Genomic DNA, 27,414 nt, shown 5'->3' on the forward strand with positions numbered 1-27,414 from the left:
AAAAATACGAACAACTTGACGGCTACGCTAATGAGGCCTACCCCCCCTATCTGGTCAGAGGTGGATGTACTTAAGGTAACAGTGATTGACATGGAGGGCTCGCTGTCTTCATGCATGATGTGGTTTCACTCAAAAGTAAAGTGGACAAACTTTCGGCCCAAGTTGTTACTCTTGACAGTAGATGTGAAGATTTGGAGGCGAGGTCTCACCATAGCAACATCAGGATAATAGGACTACCCGAGGAGCATGGCACGGTCGACACGTCTACAGTTTCCACCCTGCTGAAAGACACTCTCGGCTTATGAAAAGACCAGCCTAAGCCGAAACCCGGTGAGCGACCTCGTCCCATAATAGCACGTTTACACTACCATACAGAATGTGCCGATATCCTACGATGTGCCAGAACCCAGCGGCAGTTCAAGGTGAAGGACTCAACGATCTACATTTTCCCGGACTTCACCACACACACAGCCAAAGCCCGTGCAGCCTTCATTGACATCCGACGCCAGCTCAGGGACATCCCCAACATAAGGTTTGGGCTGTTACATCCAGTGTGCCTCCGGATCACCAGAGGGGATGTCACAAGGGAATTTACATCATCTAAGGATGCCGCAGCTTTTGTGAAAATGGAATGGAATTATTTATTTCTAGTCTTAGCTAAATTCAGATTTGGTGAAAGTTTTATTTCATGGTTACACCTTCTCTATACCCTCCCCTGTGCCAGTATTATCACTAATAACACTCATTCCGGTTATTTTTTTCTAAATAGAGGTTCTAGACAAGCCTGCCCCCTGTCTCTTGTTTGCACTTGCAATATAGCCCTTGTCTATGTATTTTAGGACCTCTCCCACCTTTGATGGCATCACCAGGACTCACACAGAGTTGAAATTATTGTTATATGCCAATGACCTGTCACAAATCCAGTAGGAGCCTGCCCCGCTATTGTTTCACTCTTTCGTAGATTCGGCCGGTTTTCAGGGTATAAAGTTAACGTTGCCAAGAGTGAATGTTATCCCATCAATAAACTGGAGATGCAACTCTCCCAGTCAGACATCCCTTTCAAATTGAGTCCTTCGGGATTTAGGTATCTTGGGGTTAACATAACCAGGTCCTTCAAGTTTCTTTACTCTGAAAATTTCTGATAGGGACAATAAATACTGTCAAGATGAGTGTTCTGCTAAAATTTCTAGTTCTTTTTCAATGTTTGCCTTTATTTTTACCCAAAAGTTTTTTTAAAACAGTTGATTCGATTATTTGTCATTTTTTGTGGAATGGCAAGATACCTAAAGTTAGACAAAAAATACTGCAGAACTATAAGTTCTATGGCAGCCTCTCTCTAAAATTATACTCTGGTCTAAGTCAATTGATGTACCTTGGTATCAGCTGGAAGGACAGTCATGTCCCCCAGTCTCTCTTTCTGCTTTATTGACCGGCCGAGTGACCACTAACCCCTCTGGCCTTACCTGCAACCCTGTGGTTATTGCCACACTCAAGATATGGTTTCAATTTAGGAAACAATTTAAATTTACTGCTCCCACAGTTTTAACCCCATTGTTAAAGAATCCTGTGTTTAAACCCACGTTTACTGATTCCACTTTCTCCTTATGGCATGATAAGGGACTGAAATGTTTTGAGGATTTCTATAAGGAAGGGATCTTTTGATCTTTCGCAGACCTCGTGACTGAATTCAATCTTCCAGCCTCTCATCTTTTTAGATATTTCCAGGTGAGGAACTGTGTAAAATCCTTATTTCCCAACTTCCCTCACCTTCCACCTAAGCTGCCATGGGGTGAACTCCTACAAGTTAATACTTCACAAAAGTCTTTAATCTCAAAGGTTTATAATTCCATCCAGTCATATGATGATCATTTAACCAACAACACAAAGGAGACTTGGGAGCGTGAGCTGGGATTGATTTTTGATGAATGCTGGTGGGAATCCGCACTGGAAGTCATTCACAAAACCTCTGTCTGTGCCCGTTTGATCTTGATACAGTTTAAAGTTGTATTTAGATTCCATTATTCGAAAACAAGGTTGGCACAGATTTTCCCAAATATGGTAGATGTCTGTGACAGATGCAGAGGCTCATCCTGTAATCTTACGCATATGTTTTTCTCTTGTCCAACTCTGACGAACTTTTGGCAAATTTACTTCAACATATGTCGAAGGTACTCTCAAGGACTATTCACACTTCACCACACACTGGCATTTTTGGTCTTTCAGAAGACTATACCCTGTATTCTAATAAAGAATTGGAAGTAATAGCTTTTACCTCTGTAATTACTAAACACCACCTCCTTCTGAATTGGAAATCCACAACAGCTCCTTCCAGCACACAATGGATCAAAGAGACTATGTCATTTTTGAAAGTAGAGAAAATTAGATATCCGAGAAGGGGAAACTTGAGCAAATTATACAATAAATGGCAACCGTTTATGGACTTTTTTGCAATCGTTTGTTCTTAAAATATGAAAATCCAAAATATACAAATATAAATCTAAGGGTCTATGCAAACATGTTTAATTGTAAATGCCTCTGTTATTCTTGTATACACATCAAAAAAATATTAAACAGAAGATAAGGATCTTGCAGCCTCTTCAAAAGGCCAGGTTTTTTTCACGGATAAATTAGGACACCCGTCTGATGTAACACTGACCAACCCTTTCCCACTGTAGTCCTAACCTTTGCATGCCTGAAATCAAATCAATATATCCTTACCAGTTGTTTTCATTGACTGTATGGAAGCCAGTATCTACATTATTTCAAAGTCTTATTTTCCACGTATGAAGTAGCTGGGCTATGTCACGCACATCACAACTCTCATCCAGAGCCACTTAAAAGAGGTCAAAATCAGCTTTGTTTTTCAGTTGTACCTCCAGATTTCCTGCAATGTCCTCAACCTGCCTTGTAATCGTTTGCCCTGAGAGGGACAGATTTTAAAAACAGGGCAGATTATTGCTACAGAGTCAATCAGATCAGTCTTTGATACATTCCCAATCAGAAAATGGCTTGCTACTTATGGCTATTTTATGACCCAGCACATAACTGTTTTTTACGTGTCCTTTCATTGGATGATGCTTTGTAAAACTCTTTGCTACTTTTTTTTTAGCTTAGTTGGGAATCCCTGTCCTCATCTTCTTTTCTTCTAATAGATATCTGTATTTTTCTGCCTGTTTTGTCTTTTGTAGTCTTTCAATACAGCCAAAAAAAACCAACTTTACACAATTTCAAACCTAATTTTTTCTAGCTTCATAAGGAAAATGGTTTAGTTTGTGTTAGACAAACTAGTCTTTTCCCTGATGGTCACAGTTTTATTTGAAAAGAAGTTTATGAAATCTCTACATCTTAAATGAATAGACAGATTTGTAGAGCTGCCTGGGTACAGTGCTGAAGATGAACCTGGGGTTGTTCTTATTTTATTCTATTATTAATGAATAATAAGAGGTTCTGGCATTTTGGAGGCCTGTCATCTCAACTGGTGGAACATCACTTAATTCCCAGTTTCTGTGATGTCTGTTTTAAAGCATGTGTTAAAGAATCATACCATTAAGATAATCTCCTCAGATTTACTATCTTCTTTTTTAAGTGAGGCGACTGTGCCAAGGGTTGTTCGTAATAAGGCTGATTATTTTTAATACCTGGTCTGGAAGTCTGGAACCCATGAACATCACCAAATGCTGAGTTGCCTTCAGTTGCTGCTTGTTTGTGGGTCTCCCTTCCTTCAGTTTTTTCTTCAGTTTGTGAAAAGCAAGCTCGATTGGTTTGAGGTCTAGTGACTGACTCTTGTGGTGGAAATTTGACCCGTTGAGACTTTTGAAATAAAGAGATCTGAGAATAATAGTCTTTTAATTGTACTTTATTCCTTGTAAGGAAGGACAGACAATCACACAGCATGTGAAGAGCATTTTGCAGAGGCAATGACAAAGATACATTTCCAGGTGTGTGCTTTTATGCAGATTTAGTGAAAAGGTGAAATGTTTCTGTGTTAAGAGGTGAAATATCTGTGCGTGTCTGAACCAAGTAAGAAGTTAAACACCAGGAGATAAGACACAGGCTGAAGGCCTCTTCAAGGTCTTGGTGGGGGGAGACAAGCACAGTCTCATATTTGTGGCTCTGATGTCATCTTGACGGTTACCAAGCAACTTTTTAGATGTTTTCTGGCAAAGTCGAATCTGGTCTTTCTGTTCTTGAGTGTTACCAGTGGTTTTCACCTTGTGGTGAACCCTCTGTATTTACATTCATTGATTGTAGACTTTGACAATTATATGCCTACCTTCTCGAGAGTGTTCACAACTTTGCTAGATGTTATGAAGGTTTTTTTTTATAGAATTCTGCAATCCTCCAATTTAAATGGTTGACTAGTTTTTTATTTTATTTTCCAATCAAACACAAATCATACAGTGTGTGCCCTGTCACTATTATGCACTTGTAGCACTGACACCAGTGGCAATTTAGAATTCAAATATCTTGCCCAAGGACACTTCGGCATGTGGAATTGGGGAGACGAAATTGAATTGCCAAGTTCTATAGAGTAAATAAATAATCACTAACAACTTTCTACTGAGTAAGGAGGATTGACTCATTAGTCTCAGAGTTCTGTTAGGTAGTACGACAGCAAGGATAACAGGCTGTGGATGAGATAGTGACTGTCCTTTGGGCTCTGTGCATGCAATTCACCTTAATCACCTCAGCGATTTACGTTTGATAGAAATTATAATGTAACTGACCTCACAAACCGACCTGTTAACATGGTCACTAAAGCAGGCAATTAATGGATTTCACCAATCCTAGGGTTAGACAGCCATTCATAACAGGTCAACAGTTTATTCTGAATTTCTCTGGATGTTCTGGATAGTACTATAGAATAATGGAGACTCTGTCCTGTTTTGCAGGGATACATCTGCCGCATTGATAAGCCACTCTCCAAGCAGCAGCTATGATACATCAGTGGAGGCTCGAATCCAGAAGGAAGAAGAAGAGATTCTCATGGCCAATCGACGCTGTCTGGACATGGAAAGCAGGTAAAACAATCTTCACATGCAACCTCTCTCAGATTTGCTCATGTCAATATAAATACATGGAGTCAGCCTGGTAAATATTCCTTTCTGTTGGGAAGATTATCTCATTCAGTTTGCCGATCATTAGTTTCTGTATTTATGATTTGGATTTAAGTTCTTCAATGTATCTTCAAATCAAATCAAAATCAAATTTTATTTGTATAGCCCAAATTCACAAAACACATTTTGCCTCAGAGGGCTTTACAATCTGTACAGGGAGTGACACCCTCTGTCCTTAGACCGGTTCAAGTGAGGAAAAACTTGCCCACAAAAAAACCCTTTTAACAGGGAAAAGAAGGTGGAAGAAACCTCAGGGAGAGCCTAAGAGGAGGGATCCCTCTCCCAGGACGGACAGACGTGCAATGGATGTCAAGTGTACAGAACAACGCAACAGAAAAATATTGTACAATTACAATGAAAGACAATGATTACAGTAGCAGTGGTTAGGAGTGGTGGTAATATATAACAATGCTACAATAATAAACAAATTAATATTAATGTCATAGAATTATGACTAATAGTAATAACCACAGTTTGTGGGGGCAGGGGGAAGAGAAGGAAGGGGGGGAAGTGCTGGGAGCATCCCGATGGCTTGTTGGATGAAGCTGTCCCTCAGTCTGCTGGTTCTCACCCGGAGGCTCCTCATTCTCCTCCCAGAAGGCTTGAGGTTGAAGAAGCGGTGGTTGGGATGGGTGCCCGCAATGCTGAGTGCTTTTCGGGCCAGGTGTTTGTTGTAAATGTCCTGAAGGGAGGGGGGCACCGATGATCCTCGGGAGGATGCGGTGCAGCCGCCGTACCACTCAGTGATGCAGCTGGTCAGGATGCTCTCTGTGGTTCCATTGTAGAAGATGTGCATGGGGACCAGTGCTCTGGCTTTTCTCAGTCTGCAGAGAAAGTAGAGGCGCTGCTGAGCTTTTCTGGCCAGTGAAGCGGTGTTGCTGCTCCATGAGAGGTCCTTAGTGAGGTGCACACCCAGGAACTTGGTGCTGCTCACTGGCCTAAAATGAACTCGATAATTTTTCCGGCCTCGATATATTGTCATGTGCATGTGTGTTTGTTTTCCTCCTCTCTCGCCTCCAAGCAGGCTGGATGACAAGAGGGTTCACAGCGCAAAATGGTGTGCGCTCATTGAAAGTGAAGTTCGCTACATCGCAAAAAGTAAAAAACACTGAGAAATAAAAGTTTATTGTCTTTGAAAGGGTGTCATTATTATGATATATTATCATGTTGACAATAATATCGTTTATCAGCAATAATTCATGTGAAATATATATTCCAGCAAAATTTGTCGTCCCAGGCCTACTGCTCACTCTCTCCACAGCAGCACCGTTGATGGTCAATGGAGTGTGCTGGGTGGAGACTCTCCGGAAGTCGACAACAATCTCAATCTTCATCTTCTCAACAAGAGAGATTGTTGCCTCTGCACCACGCGGCCAGTTGGCTCACCTCGTCCCTGTAGTTTGACTCATGTTGTTGTTGATGAGTCCCACCAAAGTAGTGTCCTCCGCAAACTTGATGAAGAGGTTGCTGTTGTGTGTTGGTGTGCAGTCGTGGGTCAGCAGGGTGAAGAGTAAGGGGCTGAGCACGCATCCTTGGGGGGCCCCTGTGTTCAGTGTGATGGTGCTGGATGCATTGCTGCCGACTCGGACTGCCTGTGGTCTTCCGGTCAGGAAGTCCAGCAACCAGTTGCAGAGTGAGGTGTTCAGTCCTAGACAGTCCAGTTTCTGTATCAGCTGCTCGGGGATGATAGTGTTGAAAGCTGAACTAAAGTCTAAGAACAGCATCCTCACGTAAGAGTCCTTAGTGTCCAAGTGAGTGAGAGCTGAGTGGAGGGCAGTGGAGATTGCATCATCAGTGGACCAGTTGGCCAGTTATGCAAACTGGTATGAGTCCAGGGAGAGAGGGGGGATGGATTTGATGTGCTGCATGAATAACCGCTCGAAGCACTTTATAATGATAGGGGGTCAGTGCCACAGGGCGGTATTCGTTGAAGCACAATGGAGATGCCTTTTTTGGAACAGGGACGATGGTGGTGCTCTTGAAGCAGGTGGGGACAACAGCTTGGCTTAGGGAGGTATTGAAGATATCTGTGAGGACATCTGTGAGCTCCTCTGCACAGTCCTTAAGCACACAACCAGGAATGTTGTCAGGTCCTGCAGCTTTGCGAGCATTCATCCTGGAGAGGGACCTCCTCACACGGGCTGGAGACAGTGACAACACCTGGTCATCTGGAGGGAGTGTTGTCTTCTGTGCAGGAGTGCTGTTGTCAGCTTCAAACCATCCAAAGAAGTTGTTCAGACTGTTCAGCAGAGTGGTGTCATTGTCACAGGTCTGTGGTCGAGGTTTATAGTCCGTGATGGTCTGTATCCCCTGCCACAGGCTCCTTGAAATCTCCATCCACGATGAGAAGTCCCTCTGGATGGGCTGTCTGCTGGTCACTGACGGTGTTGTACAGTTCACTCAGTGCCTTGTCTCTATCATTGTTATTGCAGCTGGGAGGGATGTAAACTGCAACAAGCAGGATGGCAGAAGACTCCCTCGGTAGATAGAAAGGCCGGCACTTGATGATCATAAACTCCACAAGGGGTGAACAGTGTCTGCAAACCACCACAGCGTCCTGGCACCAAGCATCCCTGATGTAAACACAGACCCCGCCGCCGCGGGCCTTACCTCCTTCAATGAGGGCTCTGTCTGGACGGTAGCATTTTAGACGGTCGAGCTGGATGGCGGAGTCCGGTATGCTGTTGTTGAGCCATGTTTCCATGAATACAAAGACACAGCACTCTCTCACAGTCTGCTGGGTAGCTCTCAGAAGGTGTATGTAGTCCAGTTTGTTGTCCAAGGAGCGTACATTGGCGAGTACGATGGACGGTATAGCTGGCTTGTGTGGATTAGCCGCTAGCCTGGCCTGGATACCCCCTGCGCTTCCCTGCCACCGTTGCAGGCGGTGCAGCCTGCAGCACTTCCTCTGTGGGTGTGCTGCAGTAGTGGGGGTCGATGTCGAAGCGGGCCGCCGGAGTAGGCCAAGGTCGTGTAGTTCCGATTAAGTCCGCTAAACACACATAACTCTGCATAAAAATATATTTTTACAACATACGTTGTTCCCAATTCTAGCCTGATTTGTCTCTCCCACACCCCCCAGCGTGACTTGAATGGGGTGCGTTCATGACAAAGTCACATTGTTTGTCTGCTAGAAATTCAGCCAGACGGTCTGCATTAACCTCGTTTAGAGCCTCTTTGAATTTGTTTTTGGCTCTAACAAAGTTGGTTCCTTGGTCAGACCTAATCTGACGAACAAAGCATCGTATGTTAATGAAACATATCAGGCCATTGATGAGAGCATCCGTTGACATGCTATTGAGCATCTCAATATGGATGGCACGGGAACTGAGGCAAGTTAAGAGAAGGCTGTACCTCTTGCTCTCCTTTCTTCCTTGCTTAGTGAGGAATGGGCCGAAGCAGTCCATTCTGCAGAAGGTAAAGGGGGGTGATGGTTCCTCACGTTCAGGTGGAAGATCGGCCATCCTTTGCTCTTCAGTCGGTTTCCGGCGCGTCTACAGTTGACGCATTGATGAATGTAAGACGCAACAGCGCGATTAATGAGACCTTTACCTTGATGTTTCATCCTGTCGTGAAAATGAGCAATCAACATCTTTGTGATGTGATGATTCTTGGGAATGATTGCAGGGTGCTTGATGGAGTTGGGAAGAGAGGAGTTGCCCAGTCTTCCTCCCATTCTGAGGACTCCATTTTCGTGCAGGAATGCATCGAGAGAGTACAGTGGATTTTGAGAGGGTAGGGGAATCCCTTTGCTTAACAGCTTCAACTCTTCTTGATACACATTTTTTTGCAGATCTTTGATCATGCAATGTTCTGCATCTTCTTGTTCTTTTACAGAGGTGAGACTGTTTGACTTTTCTAGCGGATGCGCCTTAGAATGCGTGCAACACCTCGAGTTGCCAGTGACCAAGACGAGAGCTTAGATAAGCGATCAACCAAGCTTACTCATTCTGTGGTTCTGGTGGTGAGTGCTAAAGCGCTTCTGACCTCTGGATCTCCAATTGTCAACTCTGGAGAATCATCTGCCAGCAGCTCCATTTCCTTGTTCCATAAGAACTGGGGTCCAGTGAGCCAGGTGGATGACAGAAGCTCACTGGTGGTCAAGCCCCGAGAAGTTTGGTCAGCAGGATTCTTGTTGGTTGGTACATATCTCCATTGTTGAGGAGCTGAGCTCAGCTGAATCTTCTGAACGCGATTGGCCACGAAGGTGTGGAATCGCTGTACATAATTTTTTATGTATCCCAAGACCACCTTTGAGGCGGTCCAGAAGAACTCCTTAGTGTCAGCAGATCTTAATTCCTCCTTGAGTAGGTTGCTTGTTTTCACAGAAACAACTGCTGCCATCAATTCCAATCTTGGAATAGTAGTGAGTTTTGTCGGTGAGACGCGTGACTTTCCAAAAACTAAGGCGCAGTGAACAGCCCTCTCTTCATTTTGCAGTCTTAAGTATGAGCACTGACCGTAATCCTTTGTGCTGGCGTTGGAGAAATGATCCAGCTCTGCCTTTAAGACCCTTCCAAATCCATCAGGTAAGTAAGTGCGGGGTATAGTGACATTATCCAGATGAGCCAGATCACTTATTCACTGTTCCCATCGTAGATGAAGTTCATCAGTGGGTGGATCATCCCAGCCCGTGCCACGTCTGCACATCTCTTGAAGGATGATCTTCGCTTTGAGCAGGATGAGTGCCACAAGCCCGAGAGGGTCATATAGAGAGGCCACTGTGGATAGTGGTTCTCCTCGCAGTCGTTTAATATGTCAAGGCCCTTGACATGAGGAATGGCATCTTGACAGGCGTTCAGAAAGTCTGACAAGTTTCTTAGTCACTCTGCATTTTTAGGTTGAATCCTTGCCCATTTGGAGAGTCTTTCTCTAAATACTCTCTGAATGGCGAATGGCTTGCCATAGCGATGATTCAACTTGTTCCAGGCATCTTGGTAGGCTTCATTGTCATTTCGGTAGAAGGTGCCATCGAGGGCCTGGCGTGCTGGGCCGCCAACATATTTCTTGAGATAATAGAGCTAGAGCTTTTCAGCTGGAGTGATTGCCCTTTGATCAACAAGTGAGGTAAACACTGCTTTCCATTCAATGAATCGTATTGGATCACCACTGAAGACGAATGGTCCAGTAACGGGAAGCCTGTTTAAGGCTATGCTGTCTTGAAGAACCTGAGTGGGTGCTGTAGCATGAGGTGAAGGGACTGCAGTTATAGGCATGTTTGCTTCCTTGTTCCTTTCATTGTCTGTGTAGTAAGCAATATCATGTTCCGTCTCCTTATCATAGACCTTAAGCTTGGCCTGAGCTGCCCGCACTTCCTTCTCTGCCTGCAATCACTCTAACTCACGCTTACGTGCCTCTAGAGCCTTCTGTTGTTGTTCCTCTAACTCTCGTATAGATTCTCTCTGTTTTTCTTCCTCTAACAGCATATCGTAATTTGCTTCCTTCACTGCTAGTTCAGCTGCTGCATCAGCACGCTTTGCTGCTAGTGATGAGGTCATGGAGCAGTGATCAGACTTGTTGTGACTTATCATGGACATAGCAGATCCATAGATGGATTTTGCACAGTCATGATGAAGCAGTTCATTAAGTTCACTCTGTGGGTCTTGAACTTCATGCTGGGAACCAGCCGTCTGCTTCTCCGTCCCTTTCTTGTTAGCTGGCTCTGCCATAATCATCTGAATTTTTAACCCTTTTAAGTTAGAAGAAAACCTTTAGGCAGATATGCTCAGGAAACTTAAAGTGAACAGCATAAGCACAACATATAGTTAGTCAGTGCTTAATAATCGGCTGCACAGATACATTAATATAGAGACACCCAACTGGCTGTAAATATGAATGTAAACACCACAATAAGCGCAATTCTCCAGGTGCATAATAGTGGAGCGGATAAAAGCATAATTTCAGTGGAATTGTGCAAATTATGTTAAAAGCACGAAATTTGGTGTATTTCTTCTCCAAAGGCTAGTGGCAAGTTTAGCAAACAATTATTCAAATTTGTTATTTTTTGAAGCATTTCATAAAGTAATTCTTGATAGTTGACAGTAGTCTATACTTGACTCGATAGTAGCTTATATAAAGAATACTGGCTGTAGAACTTTTCAGCAGTTGAAACTGTTTCTGTATATATATAGTGGGTATATTTTGTGTTTATATTTTATGTATGTTAATCAAACCAGATTACTGTAATGATGATCACTGTATTATCTCTCATTTTACATTGAGGTTTGTTCAATTGTAATTCCGTTATCTCCAGACTGTGTGGATGGGGCATCATCAATCAGCAGTTAAGTAATGCCGTAGATTTCATTTCACGTAATTGATCATCAGGACTGGTACGCCTTGTCGGTGAGTGACTATAAGCTAGCATTGTTAGTATATAAAAACAAGAATAAATGTCACATGAATAATTGTAAAGTTTCATTGATTAATTCTGGGTTTTGATTTTTGTGTTTGCATTGCAGGTTTACAACCTAATGTCTAACTAATTGTCTATCTAACTAAATGTCTAAGTCTAGTGTAGCTGTAGTAGGCAGGCTAACTAGTGTGTGAATGTTTAATGTATGTGTGTATGCAATAAACAGAAAAAGAAAAAGAAAAGAGACTTGAGTTGCATCCGCCTTGTTCTGATAACCCTTCCAGAGGAGAGTTTATTAGGCTATAGCACGTAGTTTAGTCATAGTCTGGACACTGGCAGATATATTGAACAAGTTCTCTTCTTTCTAACATTCATATCAGCATTGGCCACAAAAATTGATATATTTTTATGGGCTATATTTTCTCAGTTCCATGGTCATAAAAGGATCAGCCTTGGAAAGTAAATGTCAGACCAGCCATGGATGTGAGCTCTTCTAGTAAATCAAGGACCACTGACTGGACCAAGTGTTACATATGTCAACTAGATAAAAAGGAATATCTAAAGTCTCCCCAGACCAATCCTGTCAAAAAAGGAGATGATGGGTATGTGACCATGGCAAGGAATATTCTTCAGTTTCAATCACTTCATCAACTACCAATCAATATAGAACCTGCAAGACTTGACGAAGGTGGAGGAATAGAGGAAACCTTTAGACGAAACAAGGCACACTATCATGAGACGTGCAGGCTCCTGTTTAACAACACAAATTTGCAAAGAGCTGAAAAAAGATCAACTCCAGCAGCTACCAGAAATGAGGGCGGTAGAATCAATATCCCAAAAAAGGCCCAAGAGGGAAAGAAAATAGAGTGTTTTCTATGCGAGACTCAAGGAGGTGAGCTAAGAGAATCAATGACAATGAAAGTGAATATGAAAGTAAATGAATGTGCAAGAACACTCAATGATGGGAAACTTCTTGCCAAACTGAGTGGCAGAGATGTCATAGCACAAGAACTGAAGTATCATCCTGCCTGCTTGGTGGCTCTGTATAACAAAGAACGAGACTACCTAAGGGTCCAAGAGCAAGAGAGAGCACAGGAAGACTGGAGGGAAGCATATCCAATTGCCTTTTCTGAACTGGTCACTCACATCAGTGAAATAAAAGCTGCCAGTGATGGTGCAGATCCACCCGTTTTCAGGCTTGCTGATCTGACCATGATTTACAAGCAGAGACTGGAGCAGCTGGGTGTTGAATCACCTCAGGTTCATGCTACTCGACTGAAGGACCAGCTGCTTTGTCACATCCCTGAGCTGCAAGCTCATCACCAGGGACGAGATGTCATGCTGGCTTTTGAGAAAGATGTGGGCTCAATGTTTGCACAAGCATCCAAGTATGGTGAAGCAACCCATCTGGTGAAAGCTGCTGGGATGATTAGACAAGACATTCTTAATCATAAGTCACATTTCAGCAGCATGTTTAACAATGAAGACCTAGAACAGGCTGTACCACCATCACTTTTGCAATTTGTATGCATGATCGAACATGGTGGAGACATTAACTCCAACATGGAGCATCGAAGTCAGACCTTGCTATATCGCAGCTCTTGCAGTTCAACTGCTCTGCCAAGTACAAATAAGGAACATAAGTCCACAGGCATTCCAAGGACCGCAAGACACCTTTTGCTTTCTATGTTGGTATGTCTGTGTTTGCCAAAACCAGAAAGAGACAACTCATTGATATGCTCCATGGGAATGGACTCAGAATATCATATGACAGAGTCCTTGAAATATCAGCTCAGCTGGGAGAAGCGGTTGTAGCCCAGTACATGGAAGATGGTGTCATCTGTCCACCAGTCTTGAGAAAGCAATTGTTCACTACTGCAACTGTGGACAACATTGACCATAATCCGTCTGCGACTACGGCTCAAACTTCCTTCCATGGTACAAGTTTGTCCATATTTCAACATCCAAGCCCTGACAATGCTGGTAAAGAACGTGACATACTCAAACTGAATTCAGACATGGGGATGAAGAAACAGAAGGGGAGGCAGTAGCTCAGTCCATAGAGACTTGGCTTGGGAACCAAGCCAAGTCGGTTCAAGTCCAGCATGGACGGAAGTTGGAGAGGTGCCTGTGCACTGCCGAGGTTTTTTTTTTTTAGTGCAATGTTTTCCATTGTGCCACCGAAAACCGGTTTCCTGTAGGGTGCTTTGCAAAAAGGGGTGCGAAACTGCACATCGCAACGATCAGCATCACTCTTTGATCGATCCTCTGTGCCCCCGGTACTCCGTGTGGGACTTGGACTTTATTATTTTCCTCTCCTCTCCCAGCATGTGCCCCTGGTACTACTTGTGGAGCCCCTGGTACTCCGTGTGGGACTTTGACTTTATTATTTCCCTCTCCTTTCCCAGCACCCTTGAGCAAGGCACCGAACCACCTATTTGCTCCTTCATGGCTGCCCACTGTTCCATGTGGTCACTGTGTGGATTGTGTTCCATGTGTGCTGTGTTCACACGGATGGGTTAAATACATGTTTGCATGTTGGATGCTGTGTGTGGGACAATACAGAGGAAATTTATCTTAATCTTTGAAGAGGAGCAAGCCATTTGAAGTGAGCATTTCAGCACTAATGCCCCTGATGCAAGACCAGGCTCACTCTGTTGCAACCATCAAGCATGTCCTGAAGAAGATTTGTGATACAGTGGCTTTCCTGAACCCAGGGCAGATCCCTGTTGTTGCTGCTGACCAACCTTTGTATGCTCTAGCAAAGCAATTCCAGTGGACATGGCCTGAATATGGAAATGGCTGTACTCAGATCACTAAGAACACTACTGCAGGACGGTGGTTGGACCAGTGCCATTGTGGAGGCAGGAGTGGCCTCATCTGGAACAGCAGAGTCTTTCTTGTTTGCATCAAGTGTCACCAAGACAAGACAAGCCCATCAGATCACAGCTTGCAACCTGTACAAACTGATGAACTAAGCATACCATGACTACTGCTCTGCTTCATCTGGCCAGTCAGATCTTACCTTTGAAGATGGGTGTCAACAACAGAAGCTAGAGAGTCCACAGTTTCAGTTCTGGAGTCTGGTGCTGGACATGGAGCTCACCATTTTCACCCTGATCCGCTCATTCAGAGAAGGAGACTTCAACCTGTATCGTGAAGCACTCTCAGAACTGGCCCCTTACTCCTCCTTGCGAACAACAATGTCAATTATGCACACTTGATCCTAGTTCACCTCAGAGACATGATGTGCCTTGAGCAACAACATCCAGAATTGGCAAGGGAGTTTCACAAGGGAAACTTTGTTGTTCACAAGTCGAGAAGAGAATTCTTAGGCCTGGCAATTGACCAAGCCCATGAGTCATTGAAGGTGATGGAGGAGCCATTGGATTGACAAAAGACCCAGTAGCACTTCATAGGTGGATGGTAGCTGGACCCGAAATGAGTCATCTAGTAGCTGGATATGAGGCTGTGTCAGGTATGAAAGATTCAAACAATGAGAGGAGACATCATGAGCAGACACTGAGTGCGCAAAGATCTTTCTTTGAGAAGGTGAAAGCACTCTCTGAAGTGTTGCAGGAGATGGGCAACCCATTCCAAGACGAGTCAGCTGACTTACTAGTGCTAGACACCAAGAATGTTGCAGACCCAGCTCTTGCTGAAATGGTTGGTACACATCACCAGCGGGGCAAAGATCAGTTCCAGTAATTCATGAAGGGGCTAGAGAATAAAGATGAATGTTCATTCTGTCATCCAATCAAAAATAATACAGTTTCTTTCTTTAAACAAGTCTTAAAGTAACCTGGCGGCAGTTCTAAGGATAAAGTGCTGAAAGATGACTGTCAGTTTTTGTCACAAATCTTCATCTCATGCCAGAACTGGCAGTGTGACTTGCAGGAATTCTTCAAGCATGAGAACCAGTCATCTCCTGCATCTCTCAGTGACAGTGGCAAGCTTCATACATGCCAGAAGTCACAGCTGGCTGAAATTCTTCAGGCACAAGTGAATATCCCAAACAGTGAACCAAGGGGAGACACAGCCATCATAGATGGCTCAGCACTCATCAATGCCCTACCTCCACAAACCTCTAAGACATTTGATGACTACGCTATAGAAGACATAATCCAGAAAGTGGAATCTTATTGTGCCAAGTACAAATGGGTGGACATAGTGTTTGATGTGTACAAGAAGTCAAGTCTGAAATCTGAAACCAGGTCAAAAAGGGGGCAAGGAATGAGAAGAAGAGTGACCAAAACAAGTAAGACCCCAAATAACTGGAGAAGCTTTCTTCGAGATGAAAGCAACAAGACTGAGCTGTTTCACTTTCTTGCAGAGAAGATCTGTGAAGCACAGACAACAAGCACACTCATTGTAACAAAAAGAGAAGATGCCATTAGCAACACAAGGAAGCCCCTCAATGCTGTGTCTCCATGCTGTCATGAAGAAGCTGACACACAGATATTTGTACATTGCAGGGATGCAACAACATATGGTAGCAAGTCCCTTAATCATCACGGCTAATGACACAGATATTCTCAGCAAAGCAGTGTCTGTACTGCCATCCTTACAGGAACTTGGTCTTGAGAACATGTGGATTGCCTTTGGCCAAGGAGTCAATATTCAATGGATTCCAGTTCATGAGGTAGTTTCTGCAGTTGGGCCTGAGAAAGCTAGTGGAATACTATACTTTCATGCTTTCACTGGATATGACGTTGTTTCTGCCTTCCGCGGTAAAGGGAAGAAGACAGCATGGCAGACTTGGAACATCTGTGATGAGGTTTCTGAAACCTTCACCAATCTCAGCCAGCATCCAACATCAGTTAGTGATCTAGATCTGCAACATCTGGAGAGATTTGCTGTCCTAATGTATGATAGATCAAGTGCAGCCACTGGTGTGGATAAAGCAAGACTGTATCTCTTTGCCCGCAAGCAGAGGCCATACAACTCAATTCCACCAACACAGGCAGCTCTCAGAGAGCATGCCAAGCGTGCTGCTTATCAGGCCGGGATCATCTGGGTCCAGGCTACCATTTCCAGGCCAGACACCAGCAGTCCTGCTGACTGGGGGTGGCCACAGAAAGGAACTCCCTTGCACAGCACTCTGCAGTTGCATATGTGACCAGTAGCAGCTAGAGGAACGTTTGTGTTTGTGTGACGTTACACAGTTATATTGGTTCTCTTTTTCGTTACTTTTCCAATAAAGTTATATATTAATCTTTTTTCTCCTTTTCCATTAATGATGTCATGTATGTGTCTGTATACAAATACAATACAATGTATCTTAAAGAAAAAATTGCACTTATGTCATTCAAATTAGTAAACTACACACATTTCTATGAAAAGCAGGAACTTCGGGAGGCTAATTTGGCAGTCATCTTGAAAAATGGCCGCCATTTTGGATTTTCGAATGTCCAATCAGACAGATTTCATCAATAAGAAATCCTTAAAATTGCGGAGCTATGTTGATCTCTGACCGTCACTTGTTATCGTCTGCTCAGTGCAAGGTCAATTACTTTGTACGCTGTTAGATGCACAACCTCTACTTCTGGCCTGGGAGTACCAAAATAAAAGCATGTTATAGTAAAAGTGGAAACAACAAATAAAAGCATACAGGCAGCGATAATCTGTTATTAAACCCCCTTTTAAGTGTTACTTACACTGCTTTCACACCAGTTTAGATGAACTGTCTGTTATGTTTGGTTTGTTTGGTTTGAGCTGGTGTAAACTAGACAGAGACTGTGATTTTGGCAGGAATTCAAACGTGTTAAAACAGAACTTATTGATCAAACAGTAATGTTACAGGACAAGATCTACTTTTGCTTATGACTTGTGAGGTCAGTTAATGTACATACAATGTATAAGGAGATAACCAAACACATTTGATGTGCTACTTTAGACTTCTGGCCTTTAGATCTCCCCACGTACGAGTCCATGTACCTCTGGAAATGACATCACTGAAATGTATGGGTTCATTTTCAGTCTATATGACTTTGTCAGTGTGAACATGAAGTGGACCAATACGCTAATGTATATTTGTGTATATATTTTTTTTGGGAAAGCACACATGTAACTCACACTGTCCTGTAGTAACTGCAACTCATTCCTGGTCTTCTGCTTGTTTTACCTAATACAGGATAAAGAATCTCCATGCCCAGATCATAGAAAAGGATGCCATGATCAAGGTGCTCCACCAGCGCTCAAGGAAGGAGCCTATCAAGTCAGACCTACCGTCTGCCATGAGGCCTTCTAAGTCCCTGATGTCCATCTCCAACAGTGGCTCTGGTGGATCAGGACTGCTTTCTCACAGCTTGGGACTGAGTAGTTCGCCCATCACTGAAGAACGCAAGGACACCTGCTGGAAAGGCAGTCTGGGTAAGAACCAATAGTTCTTACACGGAATGTGTGACACATGGAAGAAAAACAGCTGAGATGGTACTGGGGTGTAACATGGTTATAGACAGTTACTTGTAACTGACTTGTACTGTCATTATCTTAAGTAATGACTGCTCTCTTTACCAGGGGTTCTGCTGGGTCCTGAGTTTCGTACAGAGTCTCTCAGGACAGAATCAATCTCATCATCCCCCTCCCCAGTGCTTCCCTCCACCCCGATGACCACAGGCCACTCAAAGACAGGCAGCAGGGACAGTTCCACTCAGACCGACAAGGGTCATGGTCAGGATACCAGCAAGCCCAGCACTCCAGCCCTTCAGAGCATGACACTGCCTGCCCGCCTATCCAGCCCTGGCCCCATCTACATCCCTGACCGCATAGCAGGTCAGCTAATAATTAGAGCCTCTAAACATCTAAGGTTCTGATCACACTGGTTATTTAGCACACTTGAACAACAAATATCCAGCTCAGTGTCTTCTTCAAAATGTGTTTGAATAGAAATTATTATTTTAGACACAGCCCTTTTTCGAACACTGAAGAGTCAGTACACTCAGCAGTAAATATTCACACTGAGTTCCTCTGTCCAACTTATAGTTCAGGACCATTAATTACATGATTTACCCACTGACCCAGTTCCAAAAAGTTCATCTGGTCATTAATCAGAATTAGAAATTTGAATAGAGCCCACACAATAGCAAGTAATTTGTTTTAAATAAGTGTTCATTCAGGCAAATATGATGTAGAAGACTATATGTTTGCAAACAGGCTGAACTGAAATTCTGCCTCTGCTGACTTTCTGATGTTGCTTCTCGTCCTTGTGTAGACGTGGCAGTGTTTCACGGCAGCACCCTGGAGCGGAGGCTACCTGTCCAGTCCCACCCACAGCAACAGCTCCATCCATCAAATCCATCCACCCAACAGGAACTGGACAATGACATGGTAGAGATCCTAATCTGATACAATGACCTCTGAAAAAAATCCAAATGATGACAGTTCAATAAGAACAAACACAGCAACATGTAAATCATCTTGACTTATTCCTCACACCAGAAGACCATCATGACACACATTTTCATACTCTGATGTTTACACATGCATGCATTTAAACACATTCTCTCTATCCCATGAACAAATCACTGTTTGTCATAGACATATGAAAAACCCTTTAAAAGCAAAAAGCAGAAGTGTGACATACCTCTGCTTTTCCTACAGTTGAAGTGAAAGTTTATGGCCTAATATTTATCTTTATAACTGTGATGGTGATAAGGTACTTTGGCGACTTATGTTTGAAGTTGAATGGAAGTCATTGAATGTTTCATTCATTATGTATTCTTGAAAAAGTTGACAGGACTGATGAGATGTCATTTAAACAGGGTCTTTCCTGGCTGAAAAGTAGGCGGCAGTGGTACCATCAAAATGGGTAGGGATGAGGGAGTGTGCGTGTGTGTGTGTGTTTGGGGGGGGGGGGGGGGGGGGGGGTTAATTGGCTAACTAATTTACTGCTCCTCTCTGTGTCTCAGTCATTCGCACTGTGCACTGCACTGTCAAACTCAGCCGTCCTGCCATCTCCTCCTGCTCTTTATACATTCTGTAAGTTCACAAATTCTGTTTTTACCCAGTCTGTGTTTACACGTGTCTGATGACACTATATGTGTGAGTGCGTGTGTCTGGCTGTCGGCGTTTCAGCAAGAGAGAAAGACAGCGAGCGGAGTGTCTACAGCTCTGCAGAAAGATTTAACTTGTTTGATAAAAGTATGGATCATAATGTAGTGATCAGTTATTACATTGTGATGTCATTTCAAACAAATCAATGTTTAAGCTGATGCGGGTAAGACACGTCGGGTAAGACACGCCAGCTAAGTCTGCGTCGATATGTTAGAAAGTGAGCAGTGGAGTCAGTGTGTGCGTAAGTGTGTGCGTAAGTGTGTGCGTAAGTGTGTGCGTAAGCGTGTGCGTAAGCGTGTGCGTAAGCGTGTGCGTAAGCGTGTGCGTAAGCGTGTGCGTAAGCGTGTGCGTGCGCATGCCCTTACCTTTCCCTCAAGTTCTAGGACTATCATAAAGACGGAAATCAATTTGTTTATAGTAATCAAGTGCTTAAAATGAACTATTTGGCCCAGGATAAACATGATCACTAAAAGCAGTTTCCACTGTACTAGAATTTTGTCAAAGGCAACATTTGCTGGAGGTGGCCGCTTCACAATTTTTTATGAAAAACCCTCAGTATAAAAATTTCATATTTATAATCAGAGCATACATACATATCCACATCCAGATATGCAAATATATATTAACTTTTTTAAGGCAACATTTAAAGGGATAGTTCACCAAAAAATTATGATATTGTTCTGTTGTTTTTTTTACATTTGAAAAATTGATCACCATTTACTTCAATTTTATTGGATTTGGCTGCAACGCTGTTAAGAGATGTCAAAAGCATTTTGTCGACTCAAACACTTCACCCACCCCTCCATCTGCATACTGGTGAGTAGATAAAGAGTGAATTTTCATTTTCAGTGAACTATCCCTTTAATGTGAATTTGTTTTCTTTGTTAGTATTGTGAGTCATAGTGGTTGGTGACAAAGGTTTTGTTTGAATGCAATACTTTTTGACCTGGGGGGTTGAGTGTCAGTCACAGACCATAATACTAATTGCAGCAGCTTTCAGCAGATTTTTAGAAACTTTTAAGAGGCTGGCCATGTAACATTTTTCTTTCCTGACATGCAAATGATGCTTAGAAGTTGGCCTAAACAAAGCAGCTTGTTATTTGGACATGTGACAGATCCTTAAACTCTCTCATACAGTGTTTCTGGAAGCTGGTTAGCTCCTTTGGACCAAATCTCCTGGCTACCTGGCTTTATGTTGCATTTAATTGCACTAATTATCTTTGAAGTGTTTATTTTTGCTATTTCAATTCTTTATTACTTCTGACATTAGATATTGTATTTATGTGTAATGTATTACTGTAGTTTGACACAGCACTTGCGTAATCAGAAATTATGTCAAATATGAAACATTATTAATTGTATATAAAGTTTCACATAATGTATGTACTATATTGGTCTGTGTAACTGTGTGCCATGGTGGAATCTGAGAGTTGAACCTTACAGTTGTGTTACATTTCAAGAAATGTTAGTGAGGTGGGATGCTGCCTTTATGATAGAAGACCTATTTTCGGTGCAACATCACCTCAAGATGAAATGCTGCATTGATAAGTATGCATTGTATTCACAGTTCCTCTTGAAACAGCCCCAGACTAAAGGTTGGCCACAGGATTGGCTTGGCTCAAACAGGTCAATGCTGATGCAGATGTGACCATGTCGAGAAGGGAAGTTTTAGTGTTTTGGAAACGTGACCACTGTGACTCTCCACAACAAGGTCATTGCCTGCATGACACCACTGGTTTGAGTCACTGTCAAGTAGCAGAGACTCTTTATGTAATGATTTCAGTATTTCACCTTTCCATTGTTAAAGAATAGTATGGAGGAAATTTATATTTTAGTATGATGCACATCATGGCCCAAAACTGAACAATGTACACTTACATTATTGATAGCCACTTATTTAACCATACCTACTACCCACATGGCTTGTTTTTTTTTTAATTCATTCAAATAACACCAGCCTTGGCACTGTTACCCAGTGTTACAATATTTCTGCTTCTCTATCAGAATATTAAATATAATTTCTGTTGTGTTATCAGACAAAGACAATTTTTCCATTACTGTACATTATATGCATAGTAGAATATTTCTTTGACCAAAGGTCACAGAATGGATTCTTATCTGTAGATAAAAATCTTCTGTAAACTGAAGAAGAGATCAATTTCAAAAATGTGTCACATGCTCACACATCAGATGAAATAATGTTCAAGTCCCTCGTGTTGCCATGTGTGGTGTTGAGCTCAGTTCAAATTTTAAAGACATCTGGACTGTCTGGGAATCACAAAGCGTCAGGTGGGATCAGTGCAGCTATCTAATGTTAGAGTGCAATCCTCACAAAATTTAAAAAGCTACTTTATTTTCACAGTGACCAAAGAGAGTTTGGTTTCAGTGTTAAAGTGGTCTGTTAAACCCAGACTCATAAGAACCAGTCCCCATTGAGCAAAACAAACACTCAAATTTCGCTGCATATTTAACTCAGTATTTGTGCAAAACTGAATTGACGCTTCAGTTAGTGGGATTCTCAGGCTTATACCAAACACATTTCGCTCTTGTGTGACTTATTTTGAGTAGCAGCTCTTATTAACCAGACAAGCACATTATTGAATTATGCCATTTCCTTAATGATTGTGGAAGATGAAATGCCAAGTGTAGGGTTAGGGTCAGTTGAGTTCTGTCATTAAAGCATGGCATCCTGGGAGTTTTGGTGTTATGACTCCAAGAAAGTTCAGCGAATGAGCTGAGGATAAGAATGTCAGCAGATACTCACATTTGAGAAACTGGAACCAGTCAACATTTATTTGTGACTAATCAATTATTAACTCCTTATTTTGGTCAATCAATGAATAGTTTCAGCTCCTCACAAGGCAATTCTAAGAAATGTTTTTGTACTGGCACTTAACATGAACTGATTTAGTGTCAATCTGTATACACACCCCTATAATGTTTCTGAGTCCCACACATTTTTGTTCTAACTTGAAACTTGGATATGTGACTTCATCATTACACCTGTGGGAAAAGCATAGGCCTCTGTCCTGCTTCATTCAGTCAACCATGCATACACCCACTGGAGTATCTGCTCTATGTGTAAGTAAATACAGGCTATGCAGTTATTGCTTTAAAAACGAATCATGTCACAAGTGTCTCTAGAAGTACCACGTTAATTCTGTGAATATGTGGAAATGTAGGAGCTGTTTGTCTTTTCTAGGCACTTGTCTTTAATGTCTCTATACAGTCTCTCAAGTCATGAAAAACTTTCACTGTGCTTCTGAATGTACAAATTGTTTTCCATAATGCAACAAATGCCTGGCAAAGAAAAGCTAATTTCAAAATGTTGTGAAGTCTCTTTGGGAGGACTGATGCTGAAAATGTAGATGTTTACTGGCTGTAGACAAATAGTAAAAATGTCAATGTCTGTATTGTAGGGATTCTTGCCTAAGCCAATATGTTTCCAGTCCAGTTTATGTAAATGCTGCTTCATTTTGTCATTGCTGTACAATCACAGATCACATAGAAGTCACTTTTATTAATCATCTTTATTGACAACATTCATCTCATAGTTTCTTTTTTATGGAATGAATTTATGTAGTTTTCTTTCTGTAAACTGTGTGTAACCTTATTCAAAATAATCAAATGTTTGTTATACAGTATTATTGAGTTAAGTAAGTATAAACTGAATTCTTTTGTTAAATAAATTCATGCAGGGAGTGGTTATTCCTGGTGTTCATGTGATTTTATGTTTTATGAGCTCACTCACTGTCCAGTTATTAGTGACCACATAAAAACACTGTCAGTACTTTAGGCACTTGGAGCAAGAAAGGGTCAAATGTCTTAAGCCTAGTTTATGCTTCTGCCCTCGATGCAGAACTTCGCAGAACTTCAAAGGCTCAACGTCGACGCCGTACCTACACCGTTCGACGTGACGCCGTCGTTGAGCATTCGAAGTCCTGCGTCGAGGGAACGCGTTACTCTGCAATTCACCGCCATGCCGCTAGGGGGTGTGGCTGTGTGTTTGTGTGGTTTCTGGCGCTATAGCCGAATCCTTGCTTTTTCTTCCGTAAAGTAAACAACAGTAAACAATGGCGACCGAGGTGGAGCCGCTGTTTTTGGAGTTGGAGCTCATCAATATTGAAGAACAAATGCTTATATTGCAAATGTTGAAGCGCAGGTGACAGAGAAGACGTTTGCGGAGGTGGTCTGTACGACAAGGAAGAAAAAGCAACTGCCGGAACTTACGTTATGAGCGGACCAATCACAGCGCTTGCGGTCCGCATCAATGCGACGCGTAGTTAGGATTTTTTGGAGGTGCTCATCAGGCTACGGCGTAGGTACGTCGTTGACGTGACGCAGAGGCATAAACTAGGCTTAAGTCAATGTTATTTCACAACTATAGAGACAGGTCAAAGTGGGCCTCATTTTTAATGATCAAGCTCCCTGTCCACCCATAAGGCTTCATTTGACCTTCACTCATTATCCAGCAGTTCAGAACCAACACAATCCCAACCCTTTCCTTAGGTAAACTAATATATCTGAGAGGTCACTTCTCGATTTCGAGAGGATCCACACATCTATTACTGATACTGCTTATATTTTGAGGGCCTCTATGGAGTAAGAGCACTGCAGTGTGACAACAGAGAGAAAATAATAATCACACACATAGAACAGACCCCCTGTCCAGATCAGAAACCTTACAACCAACTGTAGCACCAGATTTATTTTTAGACCACTTATCTGACATAGATTTGTCTGAGCCGACTTTTCTGGTATCTTCATCCACACCATCAACCTGTCTATTAGATCCTATTCCAACTAGACGTTTTTAAGGAAGTTTTACCTGTGAGTAACAGTTCCATATAAAATTAGATTAATATATCTATTAACCGGCTTTGTACTGTAGGCTTGTAAGGTAGCAGTATTAAACCTCTGTGTAAAAAGCCTCATCTTGTCCCAGATATTTTAGCTAACTAATGAGTACTTACAGACAGATTCTAATTTGTTAAAATGAACAATGACACAGAATATTTGCACACAAAAGTTAGTTGTGGAGTTCCTCAAGGTTATGTACTGGTACTGATACTATTCACTTGGTATATGCTTCCTTTAGGCAATATTATCAGAATGCATCAAATACATTTCTATTGTTTTGTAGATGACACCCACCTGTACTTATCTATGAAGCCAGATGAAACTGAAAAGACAAAGGCCTGGATGACCTGTACATTTTTACTTTTGAATTCAGACGTACGTTTTTGAGTCATTGTTCTTGGCCCTGAACAGGGGAAGACTGGGCCAATAATTCAGGCGGGGAATTTGACTAATTCCTGGCCACCATTTTCATGCAATGCACAAGACCTCTAATTTTGTAGGCAATCCCTATTTGTAGATGTACTAGTTACCAGTAAAGTTAACAAGTAGGTGGCGCAGTAACTCACTGCCCTCTGCTATCTTTTCAATGAGATAATTTTTGTCAAGTGCCATCAGAATCTCCCTCTCTCTTGCCACAACCAAAACAGTGAAAATATGATACTTTTACTTTGATATTCTACATCAGACTGTTCTAATATTGTTAGAGTGAGACTCTGAGGTGGTGAACTGCATTGTGAAGTGCAATTAGTCCGTGGAAACAGGTAGTTTCTCAAAGACAGGACTCTGGGGAAGAAGTCAGGAAATTAGGAAATTAACTGAACTTTTCAGCATATTTTTGAAACAGGATGTGCCTGACTTTTCTGATGTTCCATCGAGGGAAAAAGCACTCTGTAAAAACATTTAAAATGTGAATAATAGGACAAGTCTAGATCAAAGATACCTGGAAGCAAGGGCGATGCCATCCAGAGGAGCTATATCATTAGATAATGCATAGCTGAAGTGTTAAGGGCCATATATATATATATATATATCAGGTCAATACAATTCATATCAGAACAGAACCCTGAAGAAATCAGTAATTTACCTTGGTACGCAGAGAAGACACATCTTTAATTTGTTCAAAGACAAGGACAGGACAACCCTTTATGCCAAGCTATGGAAAGTTAACTTGTGACTTTTGCTAAAGCTGCCTCAGTGCTGTGATGGACTCTATAACCTTTCTGATAGTCTTCATATCGTTGTTCTGGAGAGAGTCACACAGCTGATTAGCAACAACTTTCACAAAGATTTTAGAAAGAAAGGGGAGGTTGGATATTGGTCTGTAGTTGGCTTAAACCTTTAATTATAGCTTGCTTAAGAGGAGAATTTGTTTGATTAGCTTTTTTCAAATGGGGTCTAAAAGAAAAATTGCTGGTTTATAAGATGAGATAATTAAAGTTAGCTGATCAGGGTTCATCTGGGAGAAGCTGTCTATATACAACAAGATATAGACATCCTGTCCTTCTGTGGATGATCACCCTGTGAGATCCCAGATGTGAGATCCCAACCAGAGATACCACGAGATGCCATAAAGTTGTGGTTTCTCGAGGCCATAAAACTAAAGTCTCTTAAGCCATCATCGTAAACCCTAAAGTTGCCCTTTTAGATAAACAATTAGGTCAGTCCTCCACATACACGTCTGCCCATGCAATTATACATACACAAAAGACACATTTCCAATACAGTGTTTACTGGAGAAACTCCTGTGTTACTTGGAAAACCAGTGGGTTGGAAATGGCAGGATTTGGGTCTGTGGCTGGAGCAGCGGTTGAGTCTGAGAGATTTCCAACCAGTTGAGGGGGATCCCTGAACAGAATACAGCAAGACTGCATTAATTGCATTAACTTCCACAATTATTGGCATAGTATAGTTAAGTTAGTGAAAGACGGCAAATCACAATTCGAAAGAGGTCCCATCAAAATTATGAGCTAAACACAAATATGATTGTGGAGGTGAAGGGGCTGGGAGAGCACCTTCACCTGCACCACAGAGGATCAGTCAGCCGGGTGAGAGCTGTTAGCTGATTGATCCTCATGCTTGAAAGGGCAGCAGCGGAGCTGCCTCAGGACACTCACGAGGGAAGAGACTAAGCTGCGAAACCAGAGGTCCAGCAGAAAGTGCTGGACCCTTTAAGTTCAGTGTTTTTGTGAGTTTCTGTTAAAGTTTAAATAAAGATGTTGCTGAGCCACAAATGGTTTGACTGGTTTGTCTCTGGCTGTCGTGGTGAGAGCCCCGTGGAATAGTCTACCACCACAATGATGTATTGATGGATTGATGGATTGATGAAAAACGCAAAACCATTAGTTGTTCATCCCAAATCAGATTACAGACCATAACAATATCAATATAACATAACAATATCATCTGAAACAAGAAGCCCTCCAGTAAAGCAGTACATGCACATGCACCCGAAGTTGCAAATCCACACAAACTCTGATACCACTAAGTTCAACTCAACTGTTTGTTGTATTCAACCTCTGAGGCAGATGACAGGCGCCACAGAGACTACGATTACAAAAAGAGAGGGGGGGGTGTCCAGATTAAGAGTGTCCAGACTTCTCATTGGTTGGGGTGGGACTTCCGCTAAGCAGGGGAGGGGCTTAGTGCCGGGGGCTCAGGGGCGGGAATTGGTGACGTAGCAGCTGCTACGTTTTATTCTCTCCCTGATTCTCTCTAATAGAGACTGGGTATCAGAGATGTTCACAAGTCTGTTTTTTGCAAGTCCAAGTCAAGTCTCAAGTCTTTGGTCACGAGTCCAAGTCAAGTCTCAAGTCTCTAAAAAATAAAAGTCTCATGTCTCCTCTATATAATATACCTTAAATTGCCAAATATTAGCCGTGGCTGAGGGGGTAGAGCGGTCGTCCTCCAACCAGAAGGAAGTTCAATCCCATCTGCATGCCAAAGTGTCTGTGTGTCACACTGTGTGGGTGAATGGAAAACTGTAGTATAAAGCGCTATATAAATACAACCATTTACCACTGACACTGC

At 42.4% G+C, this 27,414-nt stretch overlaps 1 protein-coding gene across 2 annotated transcripts in view; it reads left to right on the plus strand.

Moving 5' to 3' along the window:
• The window catches only part of amot (angiomotin), a 79,044-nt gene extending 60,134 nt beyond the window's left edge, over nt 1–18,910 (plus strand). The window contains exons 9-12 of one of the 2 annotated variants that reach the window (XM_069539611.1): nt 4,893–5,021; nt 17,606–17,844; nt 17,992–18,246; nt 18,686–18,910. In XM_069539611.1, the coding sequence (XP_069395712.1) occupies nt 4,893–5,021; nt 17,606–17,844; nt 17,992–18,246; nt 18,686–18,819 (757 nt within the window). In that variant the 3' untranslated portion in view covers nt 18,820–18,910. The remainder of the gene's footprint in view (nt 1–4,892; nt 5,022–17,605; nt 17,845–17,991; nt 18,247–18,685) is intronic. The other variant, XM_069539612.1, reaches the window with a different exon arrangement.
• The last annotated feature ends 8,504 nt before the right edge of the window (nt 18,911–27,414 follow it).

Source organism: Paralichthys olivaceus, chromosome 15 (assembly GCF_024713975.1).
Source record: "Paralichthys olivaceus isolate ysfri-2021 chromosome 15, ASM2471397v2, whole genome shotgun sequence".
Taxonomy (NCBI): domain Eukaryota; kingdom Metazoa; phylum Chordata; class Actinopteri; order Pleuronectiformes; family Paralichthyidae; genus Paralichthys; species Paralichthys olivaceus.